At 37.0% G+C, this 27,969-nt stretch overlaps 2 protein-coding genes across 3 annotated transcripts in view; both read right to left on the minus strand.

Annotated features, from left to right (window-relative positions):
- Positions 1–27,969, minus strand: part of LOC127855047 (uncharacterized) — a gene marked incomplete in the record, with an annotated part of 514,210 nt that overhangs the window by 232,429 nt on the left and 253,812 nt on the right.
- LOC127855048 (uncharacterized) lies at positions 86–27,833 on the minus strand. 2 transcript variants are annotated; one of them, XM_052390388.1, is made up of 23 exons: positions 27,776–27,833; positions 25,732–25,886; positions 24,014–24,152; positions 23,322–23,436; positions 21,046–21,153; positions 20,415–20,623; positions 19,817–19,983; positions 19,424–19,565; positions 18,889–19,073; positions 18,364–18,535; positions 17,972–18,095; positions 17,394–17,573; positions 16,891–16,927; positions 16,490–16,614; positions 16,054–16,219; positions 14,894–14,947; positions 2,844–3,010; positions 2,494–2,641; positions 2,096–2,215; positions 1,713–1,858; positions 1,197–1,319; positions 882–996; positions 86–161 (listed from the first exon to the last, which is right to left on the minus strand). In XM_052390388.1, exons 1-21 carry the CDS (start codon positions 27,820–27,822, stop codon positions 1,293–1,295), a joined length of 2,733 nt encoding a protein of 910 aa, XP_052246348.1. In that variant the 5' UTR covers positions 27,823–27,833; the 3' UTR covers positions 86–161; positions 882–996; positions 1,197–1,292. The 2 variants fall into 2 exon arrangements, with proteins under 2 accessions (XP_052246348.1, XP_052246347.1); XM_052390387.1 differs by lacking the exon at positions 86–161 and adding an exon at positions 587–671.

The raw sequence follows: 27,969 nt of genomic DNA on the forward strand, positions 1-27,969 counted from the left end.
TTCATTATTTATGTGCCAATAGAGCAGCTCCATTTTATATGAAACTTTCAAGGTTACAAGTACGGTACAAACAATCCAACTCTAGCTCGTTTTTGATTGTAGCAAACGTCGGCCTCTCTCTTGGCTGATAATTCCAGCATTTGGTCATCACGCCATACCATCTGATTGATCAAGAAACAAAAACATATTTCGTTAATGTTGCTCTCATACCGTGATATATATATATATATATATATATATATATATATATATCCAAAAAATGAAAAAATGTTATTATTATCACACATACCGCGTGTGAAACAAACTCTAATGAATCGTATCATCGCTCAGTGAGCAAATGAGTATTTGCAATGAGCACATACACCAGATTTAACATAATTATGTTCACTTATGTTTGAGACAACCAACTAAATAATCAGAAGGCAAATCATCATGTACTCATCATGTAACCTAATTGATTCAACCATTCAATCAAGTACAGTTTTATGTTCAATACAATAAAATCACTTAATCCGCATCCAGTGTAACTAAACATTACTAAAAGTAAATATAAAACGAATGACGTCGATGTGCGTACACGTCGCCACAGCGTTCCGGTTTCTGCAGACGAACATTATTCTTCAGGCTGTCAGGCAGGTCTCGGATGTTTAAGTTTTCGTACGGGTTCTCGCCTGATGATGACATCAGATGTAAGACATAATTTAGGTAATTATTTCCACAAACCACCATTGTACCTGATGTGTAATCTTTAACCTTTCCACGGGGTTATTATTAAGTTACTGCTTTACTACATCGTTTTAACATTTTGGTTCAGCAAAACATTACTCATATTTTGCTACAAAGTTTGAAAATTAGAACAATGACATATTTAGTTGCCTTACCAAGAGAAAACACTTCCCAGAGGACCACGCCAAACGACCACACGTCACTTTTCTCGTCTGCATCTTTCGTTGACGACATACATTCGGGCGCGTTCCACTCGATTGGAATTGTCTCCTGTAAAGAACAATTGTTTGTTTTCAAAACAAATAAAACTTCAACTAAACGTCATAAATATAAAAACTAACAAAACTAATAACATTAAATAAGCATAAAACCAACATTACAGATTACACGATATGTGGACATGACAGTACCTTCTTATATGATTTGATGTTTTTTAATAGTTTGTCATGATACTTTATATTTTTGCTCACTGTTTTGCCACGCTCTGCATCCCCGAAAACCTCATCTTCCGGTTGCGGCCCGAAGCCGTAGATCTTCACTTCGTTCAAGGAGGTCAGAAGGATGTTTCATGCCATCAGGCGCCCGTGAGTTATCTTTAATAAATACGCGAATCGTTAGCATTGGGTCACATAAATGCAGATAATGCTGATGGAAAATAATTATTCAGAATGTGTACCTGCTCACACAGCTGATAATATATTATTAAATATTAGTGCATATTAACAAACGATTATTACAAAAATAGTCTTTGTGCGAAAAATACGGTAAGGAAAGCAAATTGAGAGATGCTTCAACACCGTATTTAATTGCGATACAGTGCATTTTTAGACTCCATTTACGATAGCGACATCGTGGTTTGAGCTACAACGAACACTGTATTTGTTCTTCATAAGATTCCTATATTGTACATCAATGTAATTAATATTATATATATAACTCTCTTTTAAAATTTTGGCATAACCAACTTGCTTCATTTTGTGCATTACCCCCTTTCCAGCAAGGTACTGCATGCCCTTGGCGATGTCGAGTCCGAAGCAGAAAAGCGTCTCCACGGTTAAGTTAGCCTTGTTGTTTACCAGGTACTTTTTAAATGTACCGTTCTCGCAGTACTCGTAGAGGATGGTTGGTCCAACTTGCAGGAGTAAAGGACATGGGTGTAAATGTGAAAATATATCTACGAATATGTAAAACAGTCAAAAGACGAATGACTTACTGCTTTAAAATAGAAAGCAGGTTTTATCACGGAAAGAAAAATTTAACCGTAAGTTATTAAATATATCTTCAAAATGACAGGAGCAGACTGTTTTTCGAATTATATAAAATTATGCAAGTCCACGGAAAAATATTTTAATATGAAACAGGTACTAACTACTCGTGTCATCGAGGATGGATCCCAAACACTTCAACACGTTGGGGTTGTCTCCGACCTTCTCGGATAAGAATTTGATCTTTGCCTTCATGAGGAACAAGTCGTTGGCGGCGTAGTTTTCTAAACCAAAGGATGTGATATAGTAATACAATAGCTGGAAAGTTATAAAGCTAAATTATTCTCTAATACTATACAATATAGCATACTTAATTCTAAATGACACGGTAAAAATCGGCATCTTTGCTGAGATTTTTAAAACGACCAGTTTTGTAAGAGTCCAGAGAGTATAAAAAATAAACTATAGACACATTACTAAACATACGTGTGTTTACATGTTGTATAATAACGGTGTTGCTGTTAAACTAAACAATAAACAGCGTATGAAATAAAACGCATACCTTTGAGTGTTTCAGCCACCACAGCATTCCCATTGTATTTGGCTTCGTAGATGTTGACAAAGTGCCCTGACTCTAAATTCGAACCTTTAACGAACTTTGGGGCGTTAAGTTCAAGTTCCTCGCCGGCCACTGACTTCGCCTGAGTATTCTGATAAAATAGTGGGTATCAGTAGGATGAATTATGACAAAATGATATATATGTATATATTATATGAAATTATTTCTTTAATTTATAAATATATTTTCAACACCGCTATCAGTGAAGTACACACATATTCTGAAACATCAGCTTTGGAAATCAATATAAACCACAAAACAAATAAATACACCGTTAAACGTTATAGACATACGTCCTCATTTAATGGCGGGTTTCGGTTCGCCTCGCCTCCCAACATGCGGCAACGGCGAGCCCACAGAGTCATCAATAGCCCGACCTCTCGCGCGAGAACGGCAGGTCGGATCGCACCACGACCGATGAGTATCGCAAGTACTACCAAAACGATGACAGCCAATACACCTACGTAATAAATTCCATACAATTTAAATAATATATTGACTAAAAATGATAGCTGAGTGATAAAAAATACCTAATGTTGTTGTTGAATCATCTGGTAATACTCGTCCAACTGATAAAACAAGCTACGTTGATTCCGAGTTATTTTAATATTAGATTCATGATATTAAAAGTTTATAAACTCAAACTATTTATACAAATAACATTCAGTAGGTCACGGAGTACCGTGATTCGTATGTAAATTGGAACTTTCTTGATAGCGTTGTTGTTTTTATTTTTGCTCTGCTTCTGAACTGTTGCACTCATACTCTAATAATATGGCTGTTTCAAAACCGTGGTATACATCCTCCGATTCACACAAACCAATCGGGGGCTACTGATTCTTTAAATTCAAAGTTCAAGTCATCCACAATCGCAAAATAGTGCAGGACTAGGTCTGAAGTCCCGTTTGCAAAATTGGGTTGACAGCTTTTCTCACTTGATGTGAGTGAATTAGTCCTTATACATGATAAATCATCGAGGTGCTTGTCCGTCACACTGCCAGGAGCATCAAAATACCAAAATCCAATATGGCCGCCGACGGCCATGTTGAAAAAAAAGCCTTTTGGTGTAAAATAAAAAAATTCACCTCTTTATTATGTATTTTTTGGTAAGAACTCAGTTATGAGAGGTCTTGTTAAATATTGAGGGTAATTGATCCGGAAAGGTCAAGTACAAGGTCGTATGATACATCAACGACCTTGAGTTGACCTTAGACAGTAGAAGCCAGTGTATAAACTTTAATGTGACAAAGTTTGACGTAATTAATTCAATTACAATATTGTTGTGCAAGTTTTTCGTATTATTGGCACATTTAGGTAATTTACGCATGTTGTACTCACAGACAAGTCATTAGTAATTTGAAAATATTCACATTCGGTGAAAAATACTACAGTGAGCGGGACTCAGACCTAAATGCAGATGGTATGAAAATGTAATAATCGACCAAACCCCTTACCAAGCAAACCCGTTATATTTGTTCAACGTTGGCTCAAAGTCAAACCGACGTAACATCTATTTGATGTCGGGAAGACTTTGAGCTAATGTCATGTGTTGGTTGGGTTATCACTGAGTCATCTCCAGTCCTAGGGACTGGCTAATGGGCTTACATCTTATTCCATATGGCATTATAGCAAAAACGCACACAACTCATCAACATGAAATCATTCTCATTTTAATAGGTTTAAAAATACTTTGTTTCACATAGATTATATACAGTTCCAAAGTTAGTCATTTCAAGCCAGGTTTCCACAAGGTAAATTGTCCACTTTACTATTACAAAATGTGATGCAAAGCACACCAGCAGCACGGCACGGACAACGTCGAGTATCGCCCTTTCATGTACACTTGCACAATAGCAGCAAGCTCCATGGTAAAGGCTTCATGTGCTTTGTGGCCAACAGCATGCCAAGGTGCTCCTCCCATCCACCATGTATAACTGGTGCCATCTGTGTCTCGGGACCATCAATATTTATAGGAGTTTACATGCCCTATGTATTAGAAAGGCTCCTCTACGAATATGTCCTTTGATTACACTGCTTGTAGGAGGGAGGCAATCAAGTCCAATACTAGCACTGGTATAGTTCTCTAGTCGGAGACGGTCAAATGTTTCCGCAGTTTGTCGATCTGGCTCCTGCGTACCCGATACTTTTCTGCTCATGCTTCATCCTGCTCTGACAAGGTATCTGTCTCTCCAAAATTCATTTAAAACTGCACCGGATCAGAGGTCACAGATGCATGCTTAATTCCCACTTTACTCATGCAGTCGTCGCCTGTCAATATGTGAGACTTTATCATTGTCTTTGCCAGCGATGTCCCAAGCCGAGATATTGCCTGATGCAACGGAAGCATTCGACGCTTCTCACCAGTACCACACTGCTGTCATATTTCTTTCATACCGAGTTTCTGAAAATAAGGAGTGAAGTGAAGCAATAATGCAAAGCTGTCGGTGTCGTTGGACATCACATCAACTCTTTTACACTTTTTTATAACCCCACTCAACCTGAGCCATTACCCTGGAATCGGCCTCCTCAATCCAGTTGAACAGTTCAGGAATGACTTCATTACCAAACTTAATTGCTGGAAGAGCTTCATTGTCAGAGACAACTGAACTTGTAATAATAGGGTTGGCACAGACGTCATTGCACACTATATCCCTTACCAATAGTTGAAGATTACGCTTATTTTCTCGAATGTCCAGAATGTATTAAGTTGTTGTGGGATTTGTGTGTCTCTGTTTATGTCAATAATTGCAATACCTGTTGCTTCGTCTCCGCGCCGCAACCGTTAACCTTCCTTTAAAGACATTTCAACGCATGAGTCTAGTACGAGATGAATGTACTCTGGCCCCTCACATATGCTTGACGCTGAGTTGATGAAAGCATCGATTGCACCACCCAGAGTGGAAAATTGTGCAAGTGGCATATGTCGCATCTTAGACATGAAGTCCGCGATGATATGAGTGGGAAGAAGAGATTCGGTCTCCCCAATAAGTTTTGACTTATTAACATGAACTGGGGGGTCACCATCAAATAATGGAGATGAAGAAATCAAATCATGGGATAATATCTGCTTGAGGGACATGACTCGTTCCTTTGCAATGTCCATGCTCTTCTGTGCATTGGCCATATCGTTGGATAACGGCGCTTTCCGTTCCTTAAGAATAGCTTTTGATGTCAATAATGACTGTTTAAGATGGTCAGTAAACTTTGGAAGCTTTCTCGTTGAAATGATGGAACTGATTTTTTTGGCTTTCTCAAATATTCACTCCTGCCTGTATGCGCGGTAAACACGTTAACCATTTTCAATACATTTGAGAAGACAAACAGCAACCTTCTTTGTCAACAGCCAGTTTTGTCAGTAAATTGTGTAGTGGAACGGGAACATTGACCGTCACTGTGTATGGGTTCTGACGTTCGAGCACATAGTCCAACAATATTTCTACATTATAGTTGAACGAGTGACGACGAGTGGCGCTCAGCGAATGCTGAAGATGACATTCTGTTTGATCCATCGGATTGTTGGTGGTTAGAAGATTGAGGTGGCTGGTGATGGACCCTATCTCATGGAACAAAAGCTCAAATTCTGCTACTGCACTAGCATTGCGTGTCACTCCTACAACATAGTGACCTCCTGGACCCTTTGATACTCTCTGAATAGTCCGCTCAACCTTCATATCACCTGCAACACTGCAAAACCAGCCTGGGCGGTCCCGACAATCCATTGAGCAATGGAAATAGCGCCGATAAAGCTCAGGATGTGTGAACTCCATTACCTTTATTTGGTCAAGGTACCACGAACCGTAACGCAAGTAGTTAATGCAGTCATATTAAGCACATATTTGCATGGAATCTTCAATGGTAGCTACATGCAGATTCCAGTTTCCTTCTCTGTCAGAGACTACCGCATTTTTGACGATGGACACTAACTGCAACCAAACACCAAAGAATTGGCAAAGGTCAGACTTAGCTTGACATTATTTCTGAAACTCAAGAAAGTCTTGATGTAATTGTTCCATCTGCCCGTTAATAACCTTAAACTGCTCTGGACAGCGTTCATTGGCAACAATCATTTTTTTTCAGTTCCTTCATCTGCTCACGACAGATGTAGCCTCGTCCTTATGTGTCCAAAAAGCTTGCCACTCCAGTTTATGAATTAAGTCCTCCACCATCAGCATACCAGTGAGGGCTCGTACATAATGGCTGCCGTTCAACGCTGTCTCTATCACACCTGGTCCAAACACCCTACATTCGATCAATGCGTCATCTAGGCCAGAGCCTCGCAGAAGTTTGCCCTGACATCTAAGCAGAACACGTGTCCAATGGAAAGGGCCCATACAAAGAAAGAAGTCGCTGAACATTTTCGTCTCGTGTAGGTAAATGTCTGCTGAAAGAGCAAAAACACCCTCATCACACCATATTGCCAGCTATTCCTGATTTAACTGTCTTCGCACACTCTGGAAATTAGCGAGGCAATGTCTGACTGTAGCACGCTTACTGATGGGTCTTGGTATAACAGGTAGGAAGCCAACTCGCATCATCGGCACCACAGCAAAAGAAACAAGCATATAAACGGCGGCCCAGATATGAGGATTTTCTATTTCTGAACCATTGCGCAGAACACTTATAGTGAATTCACGCGTTGTGTCTACATCCTGGGCAGTTTGTGTATTGAGCGACGTAGCCTGCTTAGTTTCAGAATGCAGCAACATATCTTGTGATAAGGCTGGTTTAACTATTGGCTTGATATGGGGATAGTATAACATATAATTCTAAGTTCTTTCTGTATTCATGGTAAAAAATCAACTGTTCCTAAATACTGAAAATTGCTAGGAAATCTAATGTCTGTATTGTCTGTATTATTTCAAAAAGAGATACTGCATTGACATTTTTTCTGATAAACCGAGATCGTAGAAATGTAAACATTAAATACTATAATCAAAGCAACAAAGCCAATTAATCAAACATGGGAACATACTTAAAGCGGGTATATACGATCTTGTCAAATATTTATTAATTAATATAAAATGTGTAAAAAAACTTATTATACATATATTTCAATATAAACTAAATTAAAAGTTAAGAAGAACATGTGTTGAAAAATGCTAAATAAGCCAGATATTTAATTCTGAAATCGAAAAAGGCTGTACAGCCGAATTCGCCAGCATGTATATCATGCATGTACGATGTGAATCTAAATTTAGTTTAACGGTTCATTTGAAATTCCTGCAGCGATATCGATTCATACGACACATGAACACTTACTAAAAAGACGAATGCATCGGTTATTGTAGGAAAATAATTACGAATTATCTTCGTCACAATCGGCTCGGGGCGCTAATTTGTATTTGCTGTATTTTATGAAATTCGTCTTAAATGTATCATTTTTCTTGCATATTGTGTGTTATTATAACATATTTGTATTGATATTTTACAATTCAGCACATATAAAAATCGTATATACCCGCTTTAATAAACCAAAGTTTATCAAAATATCAGCCAGCATGCTGTGGTAAACAAACTCGCATTTCGCAATACTATACCGTGACTTTCGCGCTTTTGTAAATAAAATGATCGGATCAATGTTTGAAATCAAAATGCACTAATAAGCATAAAATTAAAAGATTATCTATTAAGAAGAATGGTTCTATTGCATATTTTTATAGATGTGTATACAAATACCAAATGCAAATTAACATTTGACAATTTAAAACTGCATAGATAAGCGTTACATTTTAGTAGAATTGAAGCTGTCAATTCAGCAAATCAACGAATCAAATGACTGAAATGAAAAGATACATTGATAACGTAAATGTATGCTACACACTATAATAAGTCAGTATGTATATTTATAATAAATGTATATTGTTGTTACGGTAAATAAAAGTAAAAAAAAATATTATGTAAATGGCGGCCAATTTTGAATCGATAATAGCAAAAACGTGGCATGATGCCAAACAAGCACCTCTGTTTTTTTGCATGTCAACAAACCCATAAACTCAATTTCACTGAGAAACGCCCTTAACTACATTTTGCAAACGGGTCCACATACCAAGTACAGGACTATAATCGTAATCACGTTCCAATAAAGGTTTACAGGTGTTAACATTGAAGGCGTTTGCCAAGTCTCAATAAGAAGTTGTTTTTTAAAACGTTGACAAAATAAGATTTGGCACTGTAACAAAATTACACATTTCGAAACACAGCACTTATATGACTCTTTTCTGTAATACGTTTCTTTAATATGTTTGGTTAATCACCATGAACGTTTGTAGGATTCCTCACATTCCTGACAAATATTCTCTTGATTATATTTTCAATTTAATGAGTAACCCATAGAACTTAGACACACTAACCTAAGAATGATTTAAACTGTATTTAAATATTATTCAGAAATCCTAATGCTACCGAACAACGGTGTAAATCAATAAATCCGTTATTTAACATAAGATCGAATAATACAGTGCAATATTTATTAGGCAAAACTAAAGCACATGTTCGTTTTTCGTGTTTTCAGTTTAAAGAGACGTTTCAATTGGAAAATGATCGGATAACTAGTTATATTTTGAAAAACGCATATTCTAACACCAATGAAAACTAATTAGCATCCTTCATACACATCAATCGACAACAACTAATCCGCTGACAGTCATCCTTTACTAGAACACGAAATTAAATGTCCATTTTTCAAAACCGATAATATTCAATAAGTTGAGCTCTCAATGTGTGTAATATCGTCATCTTGTAACGCATTCAAAACTCTTTTTGGATTGTGATGACAAAAAAATATTTTGGATATACATGTTATTCGATTTTATCATCGAACTGTAGTCAACTATTCACATTAAAGTATTGTTTTCCTTGGTAGATGATAAGACTATTCATACAGAGCGATTCACAAAGAGATCTTGTAAAAGACCATCGTTAAAACCGTCAAATGGAGGGGCTATTTAAAGATATAATACAACTTGATTCCGTTGTGTCACATTGGGATAGTGTTGAGTTCAGTTGAAAAATGATCGAGTCTTATACTTGTTGACATGAACTAGACTCAAGTTAAGTTAACTCTACGACAGTGGAAATAGTTCTCCCAGACAGTCAAAGACGGTCCCAAGAGGTCTCCCGGAAGTCTCCGACAAATCAGGACACTCCCAAAAAGTGGACGACGGTGCTAAGAAGTCTTGCAGCCAGTTTCCGACGGTGCCAGACGCTCCAAGACATTCTAAGACGGTGCAAAGAAGTGTCCAAGACGGTCTTCGACGGTGCCTGACACTTCAAAAGAATCTACGACGGTGACAGGAGGTATCCAAGACAGTCTCCGACGGTGCCTGACACTTCAAGATAGTTTACGACAGTTCCGAGAGGTCTCCGACGGTGCCTGACACTCCCAGACAGTCTACAAACGTGCCAAAGGCTCTCCCAGAAGTCTCCGACGGCGGTGCCTGACACTCCTAGTCGGTCTACGACGATGTCAAGAGGTCTTCCAGACAGTCAGACACTAGACAGACAGTCTACGACGGTTACAAAAGGTGTCACAGACAGCTCTGACGGTTCCATACATTTCCAGACAGTCTATGACGGTGCAAAGAGGTCTCACAAACAGTTTACGACGTTGCCAAGAGTTCTCGCGAAAGTCTCCGACGGTTCCAGACTCCCATTAAGCTGACGACGGTGCCAAGAAGTCTCCAAGACAATCTCCGACGGTACCAGACACTCCAAGACGTTCTACGACGGTGCCGAGAAGTCTCCCAGACAGTTGACGACGGTGCCGAGAAGTCTCTCAGACAGTTGACAACCGTGCAAAGAAGTCTCCCAGACAGTTCACGACGGTGCCAAGAGGTATCTCAGACAGTCTCCGATCGAGTTAGACAATCCAAAACAGTGGACAACAGTGCCATGAGGTCTCCGACGGTACCAGACATTCCCAAACAATCTATGAAGGTGCCAAGAGGTCTCCAAGATAATCACCCACTGTGCCAGACACTCCAAGACAATCTTCGACGGCGCCAGACACTCCCAGACAGTAGACGTCAATTTAAGAAATTCTACCAGACAGTTTCCGACCGTGCCAGACCCTCCCAGGCAGTCTACAACGTTGCTTAATGGTTGGCGACGGTAAATGACACGCCCAGACAGTCTACGATGTTGCCAAGCAGTCTCGCAGACAGTCTTCGAAGGTTCCAGACACTCACAGACAGTAGAGGACGAAACCAATAGGTCTCCCATTCTGTCTCAGACGGTGCAAGGCGTATTATTACAAGACCAGATTATTATGGGTTGAAATGAAATTTGATTGTGTATAACGGCCCTAAGTTTAGCCCAAAGTATAAAATGTTTAGTGTTATTTAGTTTCAAGTCAAGTCAGTGAATACTTATGGTTTGTTCCAAAAATAAAACATTTGGCGAAAATATTTGCATGGTATGGTTTTATATTTGATTCATAGAAAAACAACAAGCCAGTGGTCGAGTTAATGTCAACAGTTTACGATTAAAGCACACTACCATATGTTATATTTTTTGACGAGTAAAATATCGAAACACTACATCACCATCACTGACTTGTCACAAAGTAAAATAGTTCACACTTCGCAATATGTATCACGTTTACTAGAAGCACCGTATACCGACTTAAATCAATATGATGCCATTATAACCCAATATAATTTTGACTTTACTCAACCGAATGCCATTTAAACACATCATCGTGCAAATTCGGCCCGCTCTTAAACAAACTTGACTCAACGTATTAAAACTGGACTCAAGTTTCAACCTTATGCAAAGTTAACTAAACACAATGTCAACTTTACTCTACATCATGCCAAAATTAACCAACCTAATACCAACTTGACACATTTTGTCAGCTAGACTATATTTAATAATCACTTTACCTAACGGAAGGCGAATTTTTCTAAACAAAGTGTGAACTAAACTCACCCTTATGCCAACTTTTCCAAACATCACGAACACACTTCACCTTAACGCATCGCTTTTTGACTCAATATGATGCCAAACTTATCCAACCTAATTAAAAAAAAATTAAACTTATATCCACTTTACCGAACATTATGCTTGTTTGATTCAACATAATGTCATCTTGACTAAACGAAATGCCGTTTTCAACAATAAGGAATGTTACACGACACAATGACTATTTGACGCAACCTAATGTTATCTTGACTTAACATGATGCCATTTTCAACCAACATTACTAAATTAAATTCTAACATCATGTCATTTTGACTCAACTAAAAAATAATGTTCTCAATCGAAAGCCCTCGTCATTCAACATTAATATATTTCGACTCCATGTAACCATCACGTCTCGGAATATTTTCAGTAAAACAAACAAATCAGTTACTCTCAACAAATACCAGTTTTGGCGTACCACAATTCAGGTCCGTTAATCTTTTTTACGGACTTTCTTAGTGCTATCAAATATATTTGTTTTTACAACAATCAGTGAAGTATTACTGGGTAGGTTTTCTAAGGATGCATTTAAATTATCCTCAATGTAGATTTTTAACTTTTTGAAATCCGTCTTTAACAGCGTAAACTTTTGCTGAGTTATACATCTTGTAGTATTCTACTACAACGGTATAATCTCCTCACATATGTAAACAAATTGAACAGCTTTTGAACATTTGGCGTGTTATATAATTTCAAAACAGTTAGCTCACATCGAGTTGTTTTAATGTTAAAATCCACAATTTTTTCTACTTTGATATAAATATGTACTAGTGATAGCACATTCAAATGTGTGGTTTTTATTTTGAGTATTGTGAGTGAACCGGAGTGCTTAAACGGACACTCCTATTAGTGTTTATGCATGGCGAATATAAACAGGTGTTGTTGTTATTGAGTGCACTTAGATGTCTCAGGAAGCTTAAATAGTTTCTTAGTCATCTGTCAATGAAGGCACGCGGGACCATGTCAATACAACGTTTTATCAGACAGTGTTTTAATAAACTTCCTCTTGTAGCAATATCTGCGGGGTTTATTTTGTGTTCACACATGCATATTCCAACTTGCATCCGTGTTTCCAGAGACACTAAATTAACGGCTGTTCATGTAAAAATACTTGCCCGAATAAAGCAAGAGGATCATAGCAAGAAGCTATCACTTTCATTTTACATTTTTTGGAAGTTCTATAAAATTTATGGTTTAAATATAACATATACCTCTATTGAATTTCAAATTATTCAACTCAAATTATTATTCAAATTTTGTCCTCTTTGTTCAAACGAAGTCCGGTTTTGATTGAATATGCCCCTCTATAGTTACATTACACTGAGTTTGTAGACGTTACTTGCGTTTGACATTATGCACAAATTAACATATCTTTTTTGCACAATGTCGACAGTTCTTTAAGTAAAAGCCATCCCAATTGGAACTCTCGAGTAAAAGTCCATTATCTATTTCCATTCGTTCAGGTAACACCTGGTCCAAACAGTAATTGTCATCATAATACTATATATGCTACATGCCTCCTTAAATGCAGGTAACGTATCTATCAAGTCGAAAATGTTAATTTGCGGTTCTAACCGCTTTATAAGAATAAATGGAGAGCGATGAATCGATCCACTAATTGATAGAACAATGTTTTCTGTGATGTATAGTTTCTGATCTATGAGCAATGAAAACTTACACTTGGCTGACTTTGTTTACATTGTTGAAGTGTGGTGTTAACTAACGTTAAACGATGCAAGTCTTGTTCATGTTCTGAATTCAGTTCAGTAAAGTTTCTGCTGAGCATTTCCGGATGTTTTTAATTTTGGACCCTGTGTCAGACCACAGTCGTACCGACTCACTTTATGTATTCTACTTGGTATTCACTTCTTAATGAGCAGTCTATGGCAACATTCCGTATGAAAACATAAATATATTTTGGCTCTTTTTTATCATTCCCAATACCCTCTTTTTCTTTTCCTCAGTAATTTACACCTGTATTGTTGAGTTCTACTTTTCGACTTTGGACATATGACGACTTATCACTTATGCCGACTCTTCTGGTCATCGCAATAGAATGACGTTTGATTTTAATTACATTCCTTGCCTCGAGGTATGGTACTAATCGCTCCACTGCTCATCTTTGAAATATCGACAGCTGTTCCAAATACCACTGTGTGTTCTCATATGTGTTCTTATTTGTGTGATGGTTATCAACGCCTGAGATAAAGATTTTTCGCTCTTTTAAAGTGAAAAAGGACATGGACATTCTGAGATACCTTGTTGATGTGGTCATGTCGCTTTAACATTTTTTGTGTCACAACTTTGATTTCATGGACTACCCTTTCTTAATATTTCCCTTTTGCATTTTGTTTACACTGTCAGGAATGAATTCGTTTGTTATGTACATTGCACACATATGAATCGTAATATTATGTCTAATTCCTTCTTTTTCATTTAAAGTAATTAGACTTAACTAAATGTCAACTTGTATTCTGTAGCAATAAATGCGTTTAGGACGCTTATCACCATCTTTCATGGTATCTGTATGATATGAAAAATATGTTTCACATTTCCTTAACTACTGCCTTTTCTATTTATTTTTTTCTGCTCTTGTTGTCTCACGGTTACTTACATCGTAGTTTTTATAATAATGTCCGTCGTACGGCGACAGAAACAACATACAGAATAACAAAAAAAAGCTAACATTAAAGCCGCAAAGTACAGAGCTATGTTTATATAGTTCGTACATGTTATTGTTTGTAATATTTCTATAGATACCTCGCTAACTTGGCAGTGCGATATATTGTATAGATGTAACTTAGTTCAGTGTTTACTTTTAACTTGAAAAAAGCCTATCCAATAATCATGTCAATAGATTTCCCATCCTTACTTTTGAGCACTTAAATTTGTAAAATTTGACTCCTGCGTCAGGGGTTTGCATTTGTGTTTAAATATTCTGTTTGTCAAGGTACATTTTATTTAAATCGACTTAAACGCACGTATGTTTTGTGATAACTTCTGAGCTAAGAAGTAAGTTCGGCTAGGATTGTAATCGATTTAAACCACCGATGGTGTGCATGGACCGTTCCAATGCGGCAATCCTAGTTTGAATAATGATATGTTTATAGAGGAAGTGGATAAGAACAAGATTTTATTTTCAGCTATATCTTTTGGAGTTTCTTTGTTCTCTTTAATCAATATTAATGTTCCGTCGGTTTTTGTTTTTTAGTTCAATTACATTAGTATCATTCGCGATAAAGAAAATGTAATGAGGTGTTTTATAACTGATATCAGTCATGTTGAAGGTCAGTTTACGACATTTTCAGAAACTGGAAAAACGAAGAAGAAACAAAGACGGAAGTGAATTCATATCCTGGAATGTTCCATACACCAAGCTTACCTACAACTGCCCCAAAGATCCAACCATTTGACACACCATCGCCCTCTTCCTTCTCTGAAATGGGACATAAATTTATAAATAAACAAGAGAGACTATTAATACATGTATGCTCTGTTTTTGAGGAAAGAAAAGGAAGAAAGTATTAGATCGCCATTGGGTTTGGTTGATAGAATTACTTTGCCGCCATTTAATGCTAAGAAGATTTTACAAATGTTTGGAAACATTCATATCAAACTGATTGCGTTACAGAACATCCATTTTACGCACAAACATGGTCTGAACGTTTGGTGCGATAAAACCTTTTTAAATCATACTCCGGAACTCATCTCGATGACATAATCTCAGAAATTCAAGAACAATGACTTCCAAGTGCCTTGCGGAATATGGCTGGTTATTGTTCTTAGCCTCCATTATATGCATCGAGTATGGAGGCGATTGTATAGAAACTGCTGGCAATAGAGGCACTGTTTAGAGGCATTTAAGGGTAATTACTTCAACGTGCCTGGTGGTTAGTTTTAAAATATTGTACCCTTTTCATCGTTTTATGCTGATATACATGTTAAGCATGATTGGTAAAAATCCGACCATCCAGGAAAAACTGGTCGAGTTAGAGAAATCATCGCATACCTAAATTTTGTGAATTTCAAAGGAAATAACTCGGGAAAAGCTGGTGGGATTTCGCGTGTTATTGTATTTGGCCTTCATATTTTTCTCAATCATATTGTTTAAGTTAGGTAACACTCAAATAAAAAGTGATTTAGTAAGAGAGAAAAATACAAATAGTTTGGGAAATTCAAGAATCATAGCTCCAATGTGCAGGTTGATATTATGCTGCTTAGAACATGGTCTTCGTTTTATTTATTATACGATCAGATGATAATTCATTGAGTTAAAGGGCGGACACACACAAATTGCGTGTGGATTGCATGGGCTGACTGCGAAACATACCATATTTGTCATTTTGGATTGTATATGTACTTTTCTTGAAGGTTAAATAAAAATATAAACCTGTAAGCTTATGTACACCTATCAAACGCGCATTTTGGATTTAGTTGATGATTATTTTATTTCTTTTAGTTCAAATACAATTGTTACATGCTTTGAATACCCATTTGCCAATCATAATATACACTTGTTAACCATATGTCCAAGCGACACACCTGTTCTTACTGCCAGTGTTTGATCTGCTCCATGTGCACTGCCTCCAGATGTTTTAATGTTTAGTCCCAGAATATACTCCGTCTCCGGATTTAGACCAAGAACGTCAAAAAACGTGCTGGTTCCAGGGGTAAAGAAGGTATGGAGCACTATCGTTCCGTTAGCGGTCTATATTTAATTGTCAAAGTGCAATATCATTATAGAAACTATGTCTTTACCACGCCTTGTGTACATTCAGTTATACGATAACTAATTATAATATACATTTGAGCATGAGTTTTCGCTTACAAACATTTAACAAAATTTAGACAGCCAATAAGTATTGTGTGCAACTTGCTATATTGTATTTTTGCCATATTATCTTCGGTCGAGTTAACATTACGAATATATTCCAATCATTTAACTCATATTACCGCTATGCCTGTAAAATGTACTTACTTTGCGAGAAAGTGTGATCACGATGTCGGCCCTTCCATAGCAGGATTCCCTAGTAGGAAGGTCCCACTCAAGTCTGAAACCAGTTGGAGTCTTGGTGACCACTCGCAAGTTCAATGGGCCGTTGTCTGAAGCAAATTTGTTTTTAAGCTATGACAGTAATAACCAATTATGCAGGAGCATGTTATTATTTCGAACATATTTTACTAAACATATTTTTTTTTCTGTAACTGTAATGTGCATAACGTACAAACGACAAACACGCAGTATTAACATGCACTGGTACATTGCACCACAAACCAAAAAATAGGTAACCCATTATTTGAAAATGTTTTGATATGGTGGTCAATATATCAGTTAAAAGTCAAACATGTATAGTGCATTGACGATTTACTTTTACTTACATTTCTCAAGCCCCTGTAGGCTGTTAATTGGACCAATCTGTGAAGCCAAAAAAAACGTTTATTTATTGTGTTGGTTATTAACCTTTTCCCACTTGGAATCAATGTGAAGATGACAATGGGAAAACAGCATAAAACCAGAACAGCCTACGAGTAACTCGCAGGCTCATAAGATTTTATGCTATTTGCTGCTCATCAGTATCAAAGGGTTGGAAATGAAGCAATAAAAACTTGAATCTAGTAAGAAATTTTGTTTTTTTTTATTAAATGTAACTTTCTTAGAGACTAAAAATGCGTCATATTATGTATGTAAGTGTAAAAGGGTTAAGGAGATACACTTATCCTGATTTAGGTAGATGCCGGTAAACATAAACTATTGCATTATCTTAAAGCGTTGTATGCAAGATATTCTGCAAAGAAGAAATAAATTTCAACAGAAGAGATAAGTTCATTTTATGAAATCACGTGTTTCGGAAAATGTCATCCTTAAAAAACGCATGACTTACATTCATGGACATCGAAGTGGAGAGCATGGCCTGGTTGAAGACAGTAACATCAACCATTGCCGTTGCCGTATCAAGGTCCGACTTTGATATAGTAAACCAACAATTGTCCAAGTAGAGGGTTTGGTCTGGTAAGAAACACACACCATCCACTGTCTTACAAAACGGGTTCGTAAGGTCTGTCTGTAAGATACGTATAAAATAAGAATGCGTGGATTATTTAAGATTTGTCTCTTAAAATAACATAACTGGTCGCAGGACAGCACATATTTTATTTAGTATCAATTTAATGCAAAACAAAAATTTGCATGCAAATGACTTAAACATGTAGTAAAAATGAAGAATGGCACTCATTTTCTTTTATGTGCTAAATATACGCATATTCATAAACTCAAGAGTCCAAGATTGTTTATTACTTCCGTTTATTTGTCAACGTTTTGAATAGAGGTGCTATCACTGCGTCAGGTAACCAAAATATATACAGCTTTGCCTTGTGTGGTTTGAAGGTACAGCACGACAACAGTGCATTAGTATTTGTTGGCAAGGAAAAATTCGAAAATCGTTCGTGTTGACCTGCTAACCTGCATGTTTGCGGCTGTAAAATTGCTGTACATGTCCTTCGAGGTCTCATCCTGTGTTTTCACAATAATCTTGAAACCGATTTTATGTACTCCACTGCTACTGTCAGAGGCGGCAAACGTGATCCTGAAAGGGAACTGGTTTTTTGTTTTAAACATTTAATTTTAACTTAAGAACACAGTGTATCTTTAATTGTTTAATCTATACATTATTCTATCTATGCTTACAGGTCGATATGAAAAATTGATGAAGCTGTTAATTGATATCCTTGCAAACACACAAAATGACATTGTAACATGATTTACCACATTGGACGTAAGCCTTAAATGCATTATCATAATGAGAACTTGTCCACTTATTGTATAGTTATTCAAACACAAGCAATAAATCACACTTAGAGCAAAAGTTGTAGGGTCCGTCGACAATGTTCCGGTGTAGACCATACTCCTTCCCTGTGAGATTGGTTTTCAAAATTGGCGGTGTGCCGTCTATTTTGATCACGGTGCTGTCGGCTTTCGTGTTGCCTATGATGTCCGTTGCTCGAATCCAAACACGCAGCTGGTCACCTTGGACCAACAAACAGATACAATTATGATTTTTCTATACATATTTTAGTTTTCAGTTCTAATTAAAAAGATTACACATATCCTGATTGCGTACATAAGATGCATACGAGTAAGTACAATCTTAGTTATATTCTCTATCGTAGAGTTGGGCATGTTTCTTTCATTATGTGTTTTTAACTTTCTACTACCATACTTATTACTTTCATGATATTTTCTTCAATAGCATGTCCATCTCCAGCAAGACGTTACTTGTACTACAACTGTTTTTACGCAATATCTACTTGATTTTAGATGTATTCCTCTGAAGATGCATTTCCAATATATCAATAAATGAACCGTCATAAATCCTTTACCGTCTCCTAGTGCTTGTTTTGCAGAATAAGACTCATTTAGTGGTATCGTTTGCCAACCGGAAGTAGGTTCCGTCGCATCGATTGTCGCCTGCCAAAATATTTCATATTTGACAATACCGTGACAGTTCGAGATGGCCTTCCTGGTTCGAGGTTCGGAATTGTCATCTAGGACATCAGGCACAAATCTGCAGGATAAAAACGAAGTAAATAGTCTGTGTGCGCTGGACAATCCTTGGTTAACATTGACGTTGTGATCTAGAGTTGCAGAAGTAAGGAAGTCAGTTCTGACAAGCTGCGATCAAAACACGCATGTTAAGTATAATCTTAATAGGGTATACTATTGTTGTTTTTATCTTGTAATCGCGATACATTATAAGTTTGTCACCAACACTTAAATATGTGTAAGTTTTGAAACCCAATATTTAAATATATTAAACTGTGCATTAAAGACACAAAGGAACACGCGGTGTTGTGCATATCACATAAATCATATTCACAAAAGGTAAAAGCAAACATAATTGATTATGTTCCTTACTTTCGACTGAACAGTACTCCGTCATCTTCTATCTCTTTGAACTGTATAGGAAACGTCTCTATTTCTCCGAGAAAAAGTCCGTCTTCGTGCACGTGGTTGACAAAATAATTATGCCAAGCCACACTGACTGTCACTTGATTACCTACAATATTTCATTTAATCAAAACACAACTGTTATCCATTCGAATTAATTATATAGGCATTCAACAGCATCATTAAGTGTGTCTAGTATAAATTAAAATCACTGTTTACTTTTCGTATTGATAAAGATTGCTCTTATGTATTCTTTAAATTTTAATGATCTCCCTTAAATTATATTTTGCCACAGTCGCTATCCATCTATATTTGCGTAACTTATATCTTATTGTGTAATTCAATATATATGTTATTGACCAGTGGTCGCCGGTGACTGCCAGGCGTATCCGGTCTCCTCGACTGCAGACGACACATACAGTTTGGTGGTTTTGTTGTTCAATGAAACCGAGGAGGTGGCGTCGAACATCACAAACCGGCGGACGATACGGGAGTTGTTGGAAAAGTCACGGACCTCCACGAGGACACTTCGAAAATGGAATGGACGTTTATAGTTATTAATATGTCTGAGAGAGCAAGTATTAAATAAGGTATATAAAACAAAGAACTATGTTTATAAAAATCGGCTCATCGAATATGTCTAACCAGAAGAAGTCACATACATGTGATATTTGCTCAAAAATAAATATAAAACCAATAGATTTTATTTTTAATTCACTTTATTTCAAAGGATATTGTTTTGTGATGTCTTTGCCAACGTGCGATGACACTTTTATAATATATAAACACGCAATTTTTATTTTTTTCTAACATTAATTTATTTCAAAATGCATTATTCCAGACGTAATTGTATAGACAGTCAATTCAGTTCATTGATAAAGATCGTGCATTTGAGTGAAATTGGCGTATTAAAAGGCTATATATCACCCGAATAATTTTGATTCTGTTATCGTCATACCTGTACATTCCAGCTGACAATGGCCTGTATTCCGGGTACTGAATTGTGCCGTTAGTATGGGGTATGGTTGCAGAGAACTCGGGGTTTAAAAGACTGGTCTCCACAAGATAATTGTCCCTGTTTGGCCCAAGCTTAAACACTTCCGCGTAGTATTCACCTATCCCAGACAGTTCGTCCGTCCAGCCGAGCCAACGCGGCCTGATAGGATCCTGTAAGAGATTCTGTATACAACTCATATAAACTGGACCTACTTTTAGTCTTAACTTCCTGTTTTGTTGATTGTCGCATCACCCTTGTAAGGTTTTTGGATGAAACAAAATCTTAACAACATCATTCTCCGAGCAACAAATAGCATTAAGTTTACGATGCATTAATTTTGTTAATGACTGTTTGCATGCTCTCGAATGGTAATGATTTATAGTGCTGTGTTTATTGCTGTGTTTTGGTTTAGTAAACAGATTTAAAATCTGTTTTCATCAGCCGTGTTTATTATTAAATGCTTATGTATATACAAATGAAATTACAATACAGCTCCTAGTTGAAATTCAGGTTGAAAGTAAACCAGTGCATTACTTTTCAACTAAATTAGATAATATTCTTAAATGTTTACTATATAATATAGTACCCGTACCCTTGTGTATACGTCCGTAATGTCGAGAATAGTAGCACCAGGTGGGCAAGTCTTAACATCAACTTCTGAGCAGTGTTTCGGGGCTATGAAGTCGAACCGAAACTCCAACTACGTTGACAATATTTACATATATAGATGTATGTCTTTCGCGAAAATCATATAAGAATGACATAATAAAGGTTTGTAAAGCACATTGCCCTCTCTTATATTTTCCAAAAGATGGAAATGGAAAATAAATGTGTATATGCACATTGTTTAAATGTTAAACTGTTAACAATAATAGTTTAATATACATGCTGTGATATATCAATTTAAGTATGCTTATAATATGACATTCACTTATGAGTATTATTTAACATTAAATCTTGTTACGAGATTATGTGTGTGTGTGTGTGTGTGTGTGTGTGTGTGTGTGTGTGTGTGTGTGTGTGTGTGTGTGTGTGTGTGTGTGTGTGTGTGTGTGTGTGTGTGCGTGTGTGTGTGTGTGTGTGTGTGTGTGTGTGTGTGTGTGTGTGTGTGTGTGTGTGTGTGTGTGTGTGTGTGTGTGTGTGTGTGTGTGGTGTGTGTGTGTGTGTGTGTGTGTGTGTGTGTGTGTGTGTGTGTGTGTGTGTGTGTGTGTGTGTGTGTGTGTGTGTGTGTGTGTGTGTGTGTGTGTGTGTGTGTGTGTGTGTGTGTGTGTGTGTGTGTGTGTGTGTGTGTGTGTGTGTGTGTGTGTGTGTGTGTGTGTGTGTGTGTGTGTGTGTGTGTGTGTGTGTGTGTGTGTGTGTGTGTGTGTGTGTGTGTGTGCTTTAAGTATTTAATTAAACGCTTCATTAGATACATTATAATTTGATTACTACATTCTAGTCTTTGGCAAGGAATTTTAAATACTTTGCCGATATTGTAACGTACCTCTACAGCGTATAATATAGTTGATATTATAGTTCTACACGAGTTCATCAGATTTCAGATACACAAGAGTCGATATTAACGTTCAAACACATATTTATTCATATGAAGAACATATCGAATTTTACCAAACGTAAAAGAGATACGCAATATACGCTGTTTGTAACCACTGGCTTTTCTGTAATTCTATTAGGGTATTGTTTACACTGGGAATGAATTAAAACTGTCATTTGACCCCAACAGTTAACGTCATAAGGCGTTTTATGGAGCAGAACAGCCGCGCTTAGTAATTGTCTCGTCAATATATTTGCTGATTGTCTTCTCGCTTTCATAAGACCCAGTGCAAGACAATACGGCATGCATACAGCATGCGATCGATATACGCGCTTTGTGTGTTGCTTTTTGTTTGAGAACACGTCGACAAAAATTTCCATTGTAAAAGTAAACGCAAGTAGTTAAACGTACAGAGAGTCGGTGTTCACAAAAATCAACGATCACTGTCTATGCGTTACCGGACGATCATATATTACACATGTTTATGCATAAACAAACTTAAATATGTATCGGATAATAAATATACTACGTATAAAGAGTAGAAAAAAATATGGCAAACTGACGTTGCCTTTTGGGGTCACATGAAAGTTTGTGACAGTTTTTGTTTAGTTCAATCCCAGTTAACAAGTGAAGCAAATAGAGTATATACCCGCGTTTGTTCACAAAATACGTACACATGCAAAAAACATTATGAAAGTTCACAAAATGAGTGTTACAATGTGGACAATGTTTATACAACTGATTCATTTCTATGAAACTGGTGTAATAATTCCATAGTGTTATTTACTTCGAAAGATGAAATTCTAACGTTCACTAAAAAAGTGACGTATGTACTCAATGCAAAACCTGGCCGGTTTGGTGACTTACCTAATTTTTAAAAAGGCCGTCAACACATGGTATCATTTACCAAACGTCATTACAATGATACGAAATGTCGGCTTATTTAGACAAACATGCACAATTCAAATTTTAAATAAGTTTACAGTGAGGTGATACAACGCGCTCCAAGAAACTAAATAGAACTCTTACAGCGACTTTCGGGCAAGGAAATTGTCAATTATTCAATACAACAAATGACGTTGAGGTAAAAAGGTAAATTGACAGAAACTGTAAACTAGATGAAGGCACTATAAAGACAAGAAATGTAATACAATTGATCTCTAACATCTAAATGAAAGTTATGTATGTAGATTATATAAACTCAGAAGTAAACATTTGTCTATTGTAAAAAAATAGTCATGTAATGTCGCCGGTATGAAACACTTAAAAAGCAAACGATGACAAAAAGTAGGTGCTGTTGTCATACATCGGGTGTATCAATATCATTTGTTTACCGTTTTGATGACCGAGAGTCCGTTGTAGTACTTGGTAGCGTAAGGTATGCCTCCCTGATCAGTATTCACAAGCTTCTGGAAGCCGCCGCTGGTAGACCGAAATTTGACTGTCAGCCTAAAACCAAAAAAGTCTTGAAACAATCACTTATTCTAGCATTAGTATTAAAACCTGTATGATATTTTTTAATATCGCCGTCGACTAACTTAAGTCCTATAATTACATACACACACAAACTAAGGAAAGCATCATAAGATAGAAACCATCAAAGGTCGCCGTGGCGTAGTTGATATGGTGTCCGCCTGGCGACCGGAAAGTCATGGGTTCAATCCCCACTGTTGGCGCGTAATTTAGATCTTTATCAAAGTCACCAAGTACTTATTCTAGTTCCAGCAAATGGACTCGAGCGCGTTTCAAATAAGCCTCGTGCTTTCGATGCAATGGAGCTAACAAAAAAAGTTTAAACTAACATTGGATTAAGATAAATACAAAAAACGCGTTGAAATTGTTGTATTTAAGAAAACGGCATCAGCAAACGCAGATTCGTGTATCAGTTTATATTGTTAACTATGTATCATATTCTACATGAAGAATATAAAAACATTTCAAGCTAAACAAAAATAAATCCAGATGCTAGACGTATTAACGTTAAAAGTTGCTCATTGCCCAAGGTGTGAATTTGAACAACAAGTACCAATCTCCATGTTCAATAAGATTCAAAAATTGGTCATCATCAATAACGCATGTAGAGGATTCCTCCTGTGGACTGTCGCTGGTCAAGCCTCCTTGACACGGATATTCCTTAAACGAGCCAAAATCGCGCACTGTTCCGCCTTAAAACAAAAAAAATATTATGGAATTTAGAATCATCATCATTATAATCTTCATCAGCATTATTATCATCATTATCATCATCATAATCACCACACTCATCTTCATCAGCTGCGGCAGCAGCAATAGCGGCAGCATTTGGGTCTGGCGCAGATGGTGATTGTAACCTAGTTTGTGCTGGTGGTGATGCTGGTTCTGGAAATGATGATGGTGCTCATGATAGTTTTGGTGCTGTTGGTATTGGTTTTGCTGATGGTGTTTTTGATGCTGGTCGCGCTGGTAACGGTGCTGGTTGGGATTATAGTGAGTTTGTTTCTGCCTGCGAGGTTGGAGTTGCTGAAGGAGGCGCACTGCATTGTTTTGTGTGATGTGTGGTCTCTTGTGATATCGTTCCTGGTTCTTGTACCAGTGGTTCTCGTTATTGTTCTGGTTCTAGTGCTGGCAGTGCTAGTTCTAGTTGTGTCCGTGCTGGATCAAGTTCCAGTTCCGGTACTGGTTCTGGTTCTAGTGCTGGCAGTACTAGTTCTAGTTGTGTACGGGCTGGTTCAAGTTCTAGTGCTGGTGTTTGTTCTAGTGCTGGCAGTACTAGTTCTAGTTGTGTCCGTGCTGGTTCAAGTTCTAGTGCCGGTTCTGGTGCTAGTGCTGACAGTACTAGTTCTAGTTGTATCCGTGCTGGTTCAAGTTCTAGTGCTGGTGCTGGTTCTTGTTCTAGTGCTTGCAGTACTAGTTTTAGTGGTGTCCGTGTTGGTTCCATTTGTGGTCCTGGTGCTGGCTCTGGTTCTTGTGCTGGAAGTACTAGTTCTAGTGTTTTCCGTGCTGGTTCAAGTTCCAGTGCTGGTGCTTGTGCTGATTCTAGAAATTGATCTCCTGATGAGTGTCAAGGTTAATCTGCTGTTGATGCTGATGGACTTGGCTGTGATAGTTGTGTTGTTGTTAATAGAGTTGGTTCTTCTGATGGTTCTGATGGTACTGGTGGTGGAGCTTGTTGTGTTGCGCTGGTCCGTGTGGTACTTGTTTCGGATATACTGATGATGGTGCTTGTTCTACTTCTTGTGCTTGTGATGCTGCCTTTGGTGCTGAAGGAGCTGGTTGTGAAATTTGTTTCTTATTTTGGGGGTTTGGTGTTGATACTTGTGTTATTTGTGCTAGTTGTGCTGATGGTTTTGCTAGTTCTGGTTATCCTGTGTCTTGAGAAGGTGTTGTGGCGGTGATTGTTTTGATTGTGGTGATTTTGTTGTTGGTGATTGGCATGATGCTTATGGTTTTAATGGTAATTATCATGTTGGTGTACAGAAAATGACCTACATTAGTTCAGTTTAGATATCATTCCAACGCACATGATTGGTTACTAAAAGCCAGCGCGCTTTTGTGTTGGGCACCAAGGTTGTGTTGACACCAAAGTGCGTAACTACTTAGGTAGATTTCTTTATTAGATATTAAAAAAGCCAAACATATATATCAACGTACACAGAAATAAATATATAAACCTGAAGTTAGCTAATTTGAATTCAAATTTAGCATAATAAACCTGAATTTAATGTCTTAATCTTGAAACAAAAAGAAATACCGGTGTCAACATACCGATTCGAGGGATTTTGCTAACATTAGCAGTGATGATGCTCTGTACTATGCCGATCTTCGAGTCATGCACGTACAGTGGACGATTCGGAAGATTGTCTATTCCATCAAACAAAGCCTTCATTTCGAACTTGAGGCTGTTAAAACTTTTCTGGTTTCTAGTAACAACAATAATAAATGTTTAAATATAAATTTATCACATAAATTATTCCTCAAAAAAGGGCATCGAAGGGTTAATTTTTGCCAAGAATGAGTCGGAAATTTTGAGATTCATACTGGCTTAAAAAGACAGTTAAAATGGTGTGTGTAAAGGAAATTCCTGCATTGATTTTAGGACTAAGAGTTATGCTTAATAAAGACTGTGATTGTTTGTCTCTTTCTATTTTGATATTAGTAGTATGGGTTTCTTACAAAAGATTGTGTGCAAATTTTGTTTAGCAAAGTATGTGAATGGCGTTAGAAAAGCTTAAATTTATGTTTACATAATATGTGCGACTACTGCAATTGGATTTTATATTAGAACATTGTACTTGTTTATTTATATGTAAAAACCGTCATATTATGTAATGTGTTAGGTTTTACTCCTGCAAACAGAAGTCTAAGAAGAGCATTTGACGTCGTTAGATGTTATTTATAATACATTAGGAAATCAGTTATTTGTTGACATATGCCGTAAAAAAAATTGATCAACAGTGATGTTTCCAATCATCCGCCGCTCCTACCATGTTGAAACCTATAAGTATTAAATCAGTTTTGCAGTCTGGAGTTTAATTGACACAAGTGAAAAAATAGCTCGTGAAAAAAAAATTAAATATGAAACGCATTTATTTTATGGGTGTATCAATACCAGCGGAAATTAAACCCAAATATTTGGTTTAAACATATTTATTTCGGAATGCATATACATCAAATAAATACACAGTAATATGTGGATTGACCTGGAAGCTAAACTTAGCTTATTGTAGGTCGTTCTACGAGCATGAATAAGCGATGCATTAGGCAAGAAGGACTTCACTACATAAATGTTAATGAAGAGTGGTTGTGGTGGAAAGTACATGTGTATAATTAAATTGAAATAAGGTTTGTTGTGGGAAAAGTAGATGATTATGGATACATAGATAAAGTGGATGTGTAAGTGATAGTAGGGAAGAGTTATAGAAATGGAAGCGGAGATATAGTGGTAGAACGAGGTTGGAGAAAGAGTTTGAAGGAGCTGGGGAGCACGTTATAATAATGTGGGAATTGGTACCGAAGGCGTCTTATCAAAACGTTTAGATATATCAATAAAGGTATGTACTGCTGCAAAAATAGTGCAGTTGTCTTCCAAAGAAAGAATAGGATTTCCAAAAAGCAATACCTTGGTTGAGGGTAGGCAGAAGTGCGATACACAGTTTAAGAGGCGCACTCGAATGGTGGAGTACAATGGGCAGTGTAAAAAATAGTGGCCAGCTGTTTCTTCTTAGCCACAAGAGCAAAGAGGGGATTGTATAATGTTTTTACTAAACAGGTCATGTGAAAGCACACTGCAGTTTGTGCGTAGTCGCGTATGCATTATCTGGGATATACGTTTGCCATAGTAATAATATTTTGGAACTTTGACCGCTGATGATGGAAGACCTCTTTTAAATGTGTGGACGGATGATGCGTTCGAGGTTTCGGTTGAAAGGTTCAAATTTCCTTGACGAGGTAAATAAAATATGGTATGATATGACAACGAGTGTCAGATCTTTTTAATCCCATGCTTTTAAATGAGCAAATTAAATAAATATTTACGCAAACATATTGATAAATCCCGAATGTTTTTTATATTTCGTGACGTCATTTGACCTTGCAACGTTATTTCAGCAAAATAACAAAAAATTCGATTGGTCAATGAACGAAAACTAAGCCAATGAAAACGCTGAAAAAGTATATGACACATGTGTAAGATAAAAATATATGTAATGGTTATATTACATGGGAAACAGGGTATGGCATGTGATAAAAATCTATCTCACTTGCACGTCGTAAGCGTTATTGTTAAGCATTCTATTGTTGAAATGCCTACCTCCAAACAAGCGACGAGTTCATATCAGAAACCTCTAACACAAACATGAAGTAAGTCCTGTTGTGAGCTTATTCAACCTTTTATAGACAAGAAAGGCTAAATCACACGTCTCGTATACATTCATTTTTTTAACCAATCAGTTGAAAAATAAAAGAAGCTTCTCATGAACTTCAACTGTTGCAAAAGCGTTCAAA

Source organism: Dreissena polymorpha, chromosome 13 (assembly GCF_020536995.1).
Source record: "Dreissena polymorpha isolate Duluth1 chromosome 13, UMN_Dpol_1.0, whole genome shotgun sequence".
NCBI classification, from domain to species: Eukaryota; Metazoa; Mollusca; class Bivalvia; order Myida; family Dreissenidae; genus Dreissena; species Dreissena polymorpha.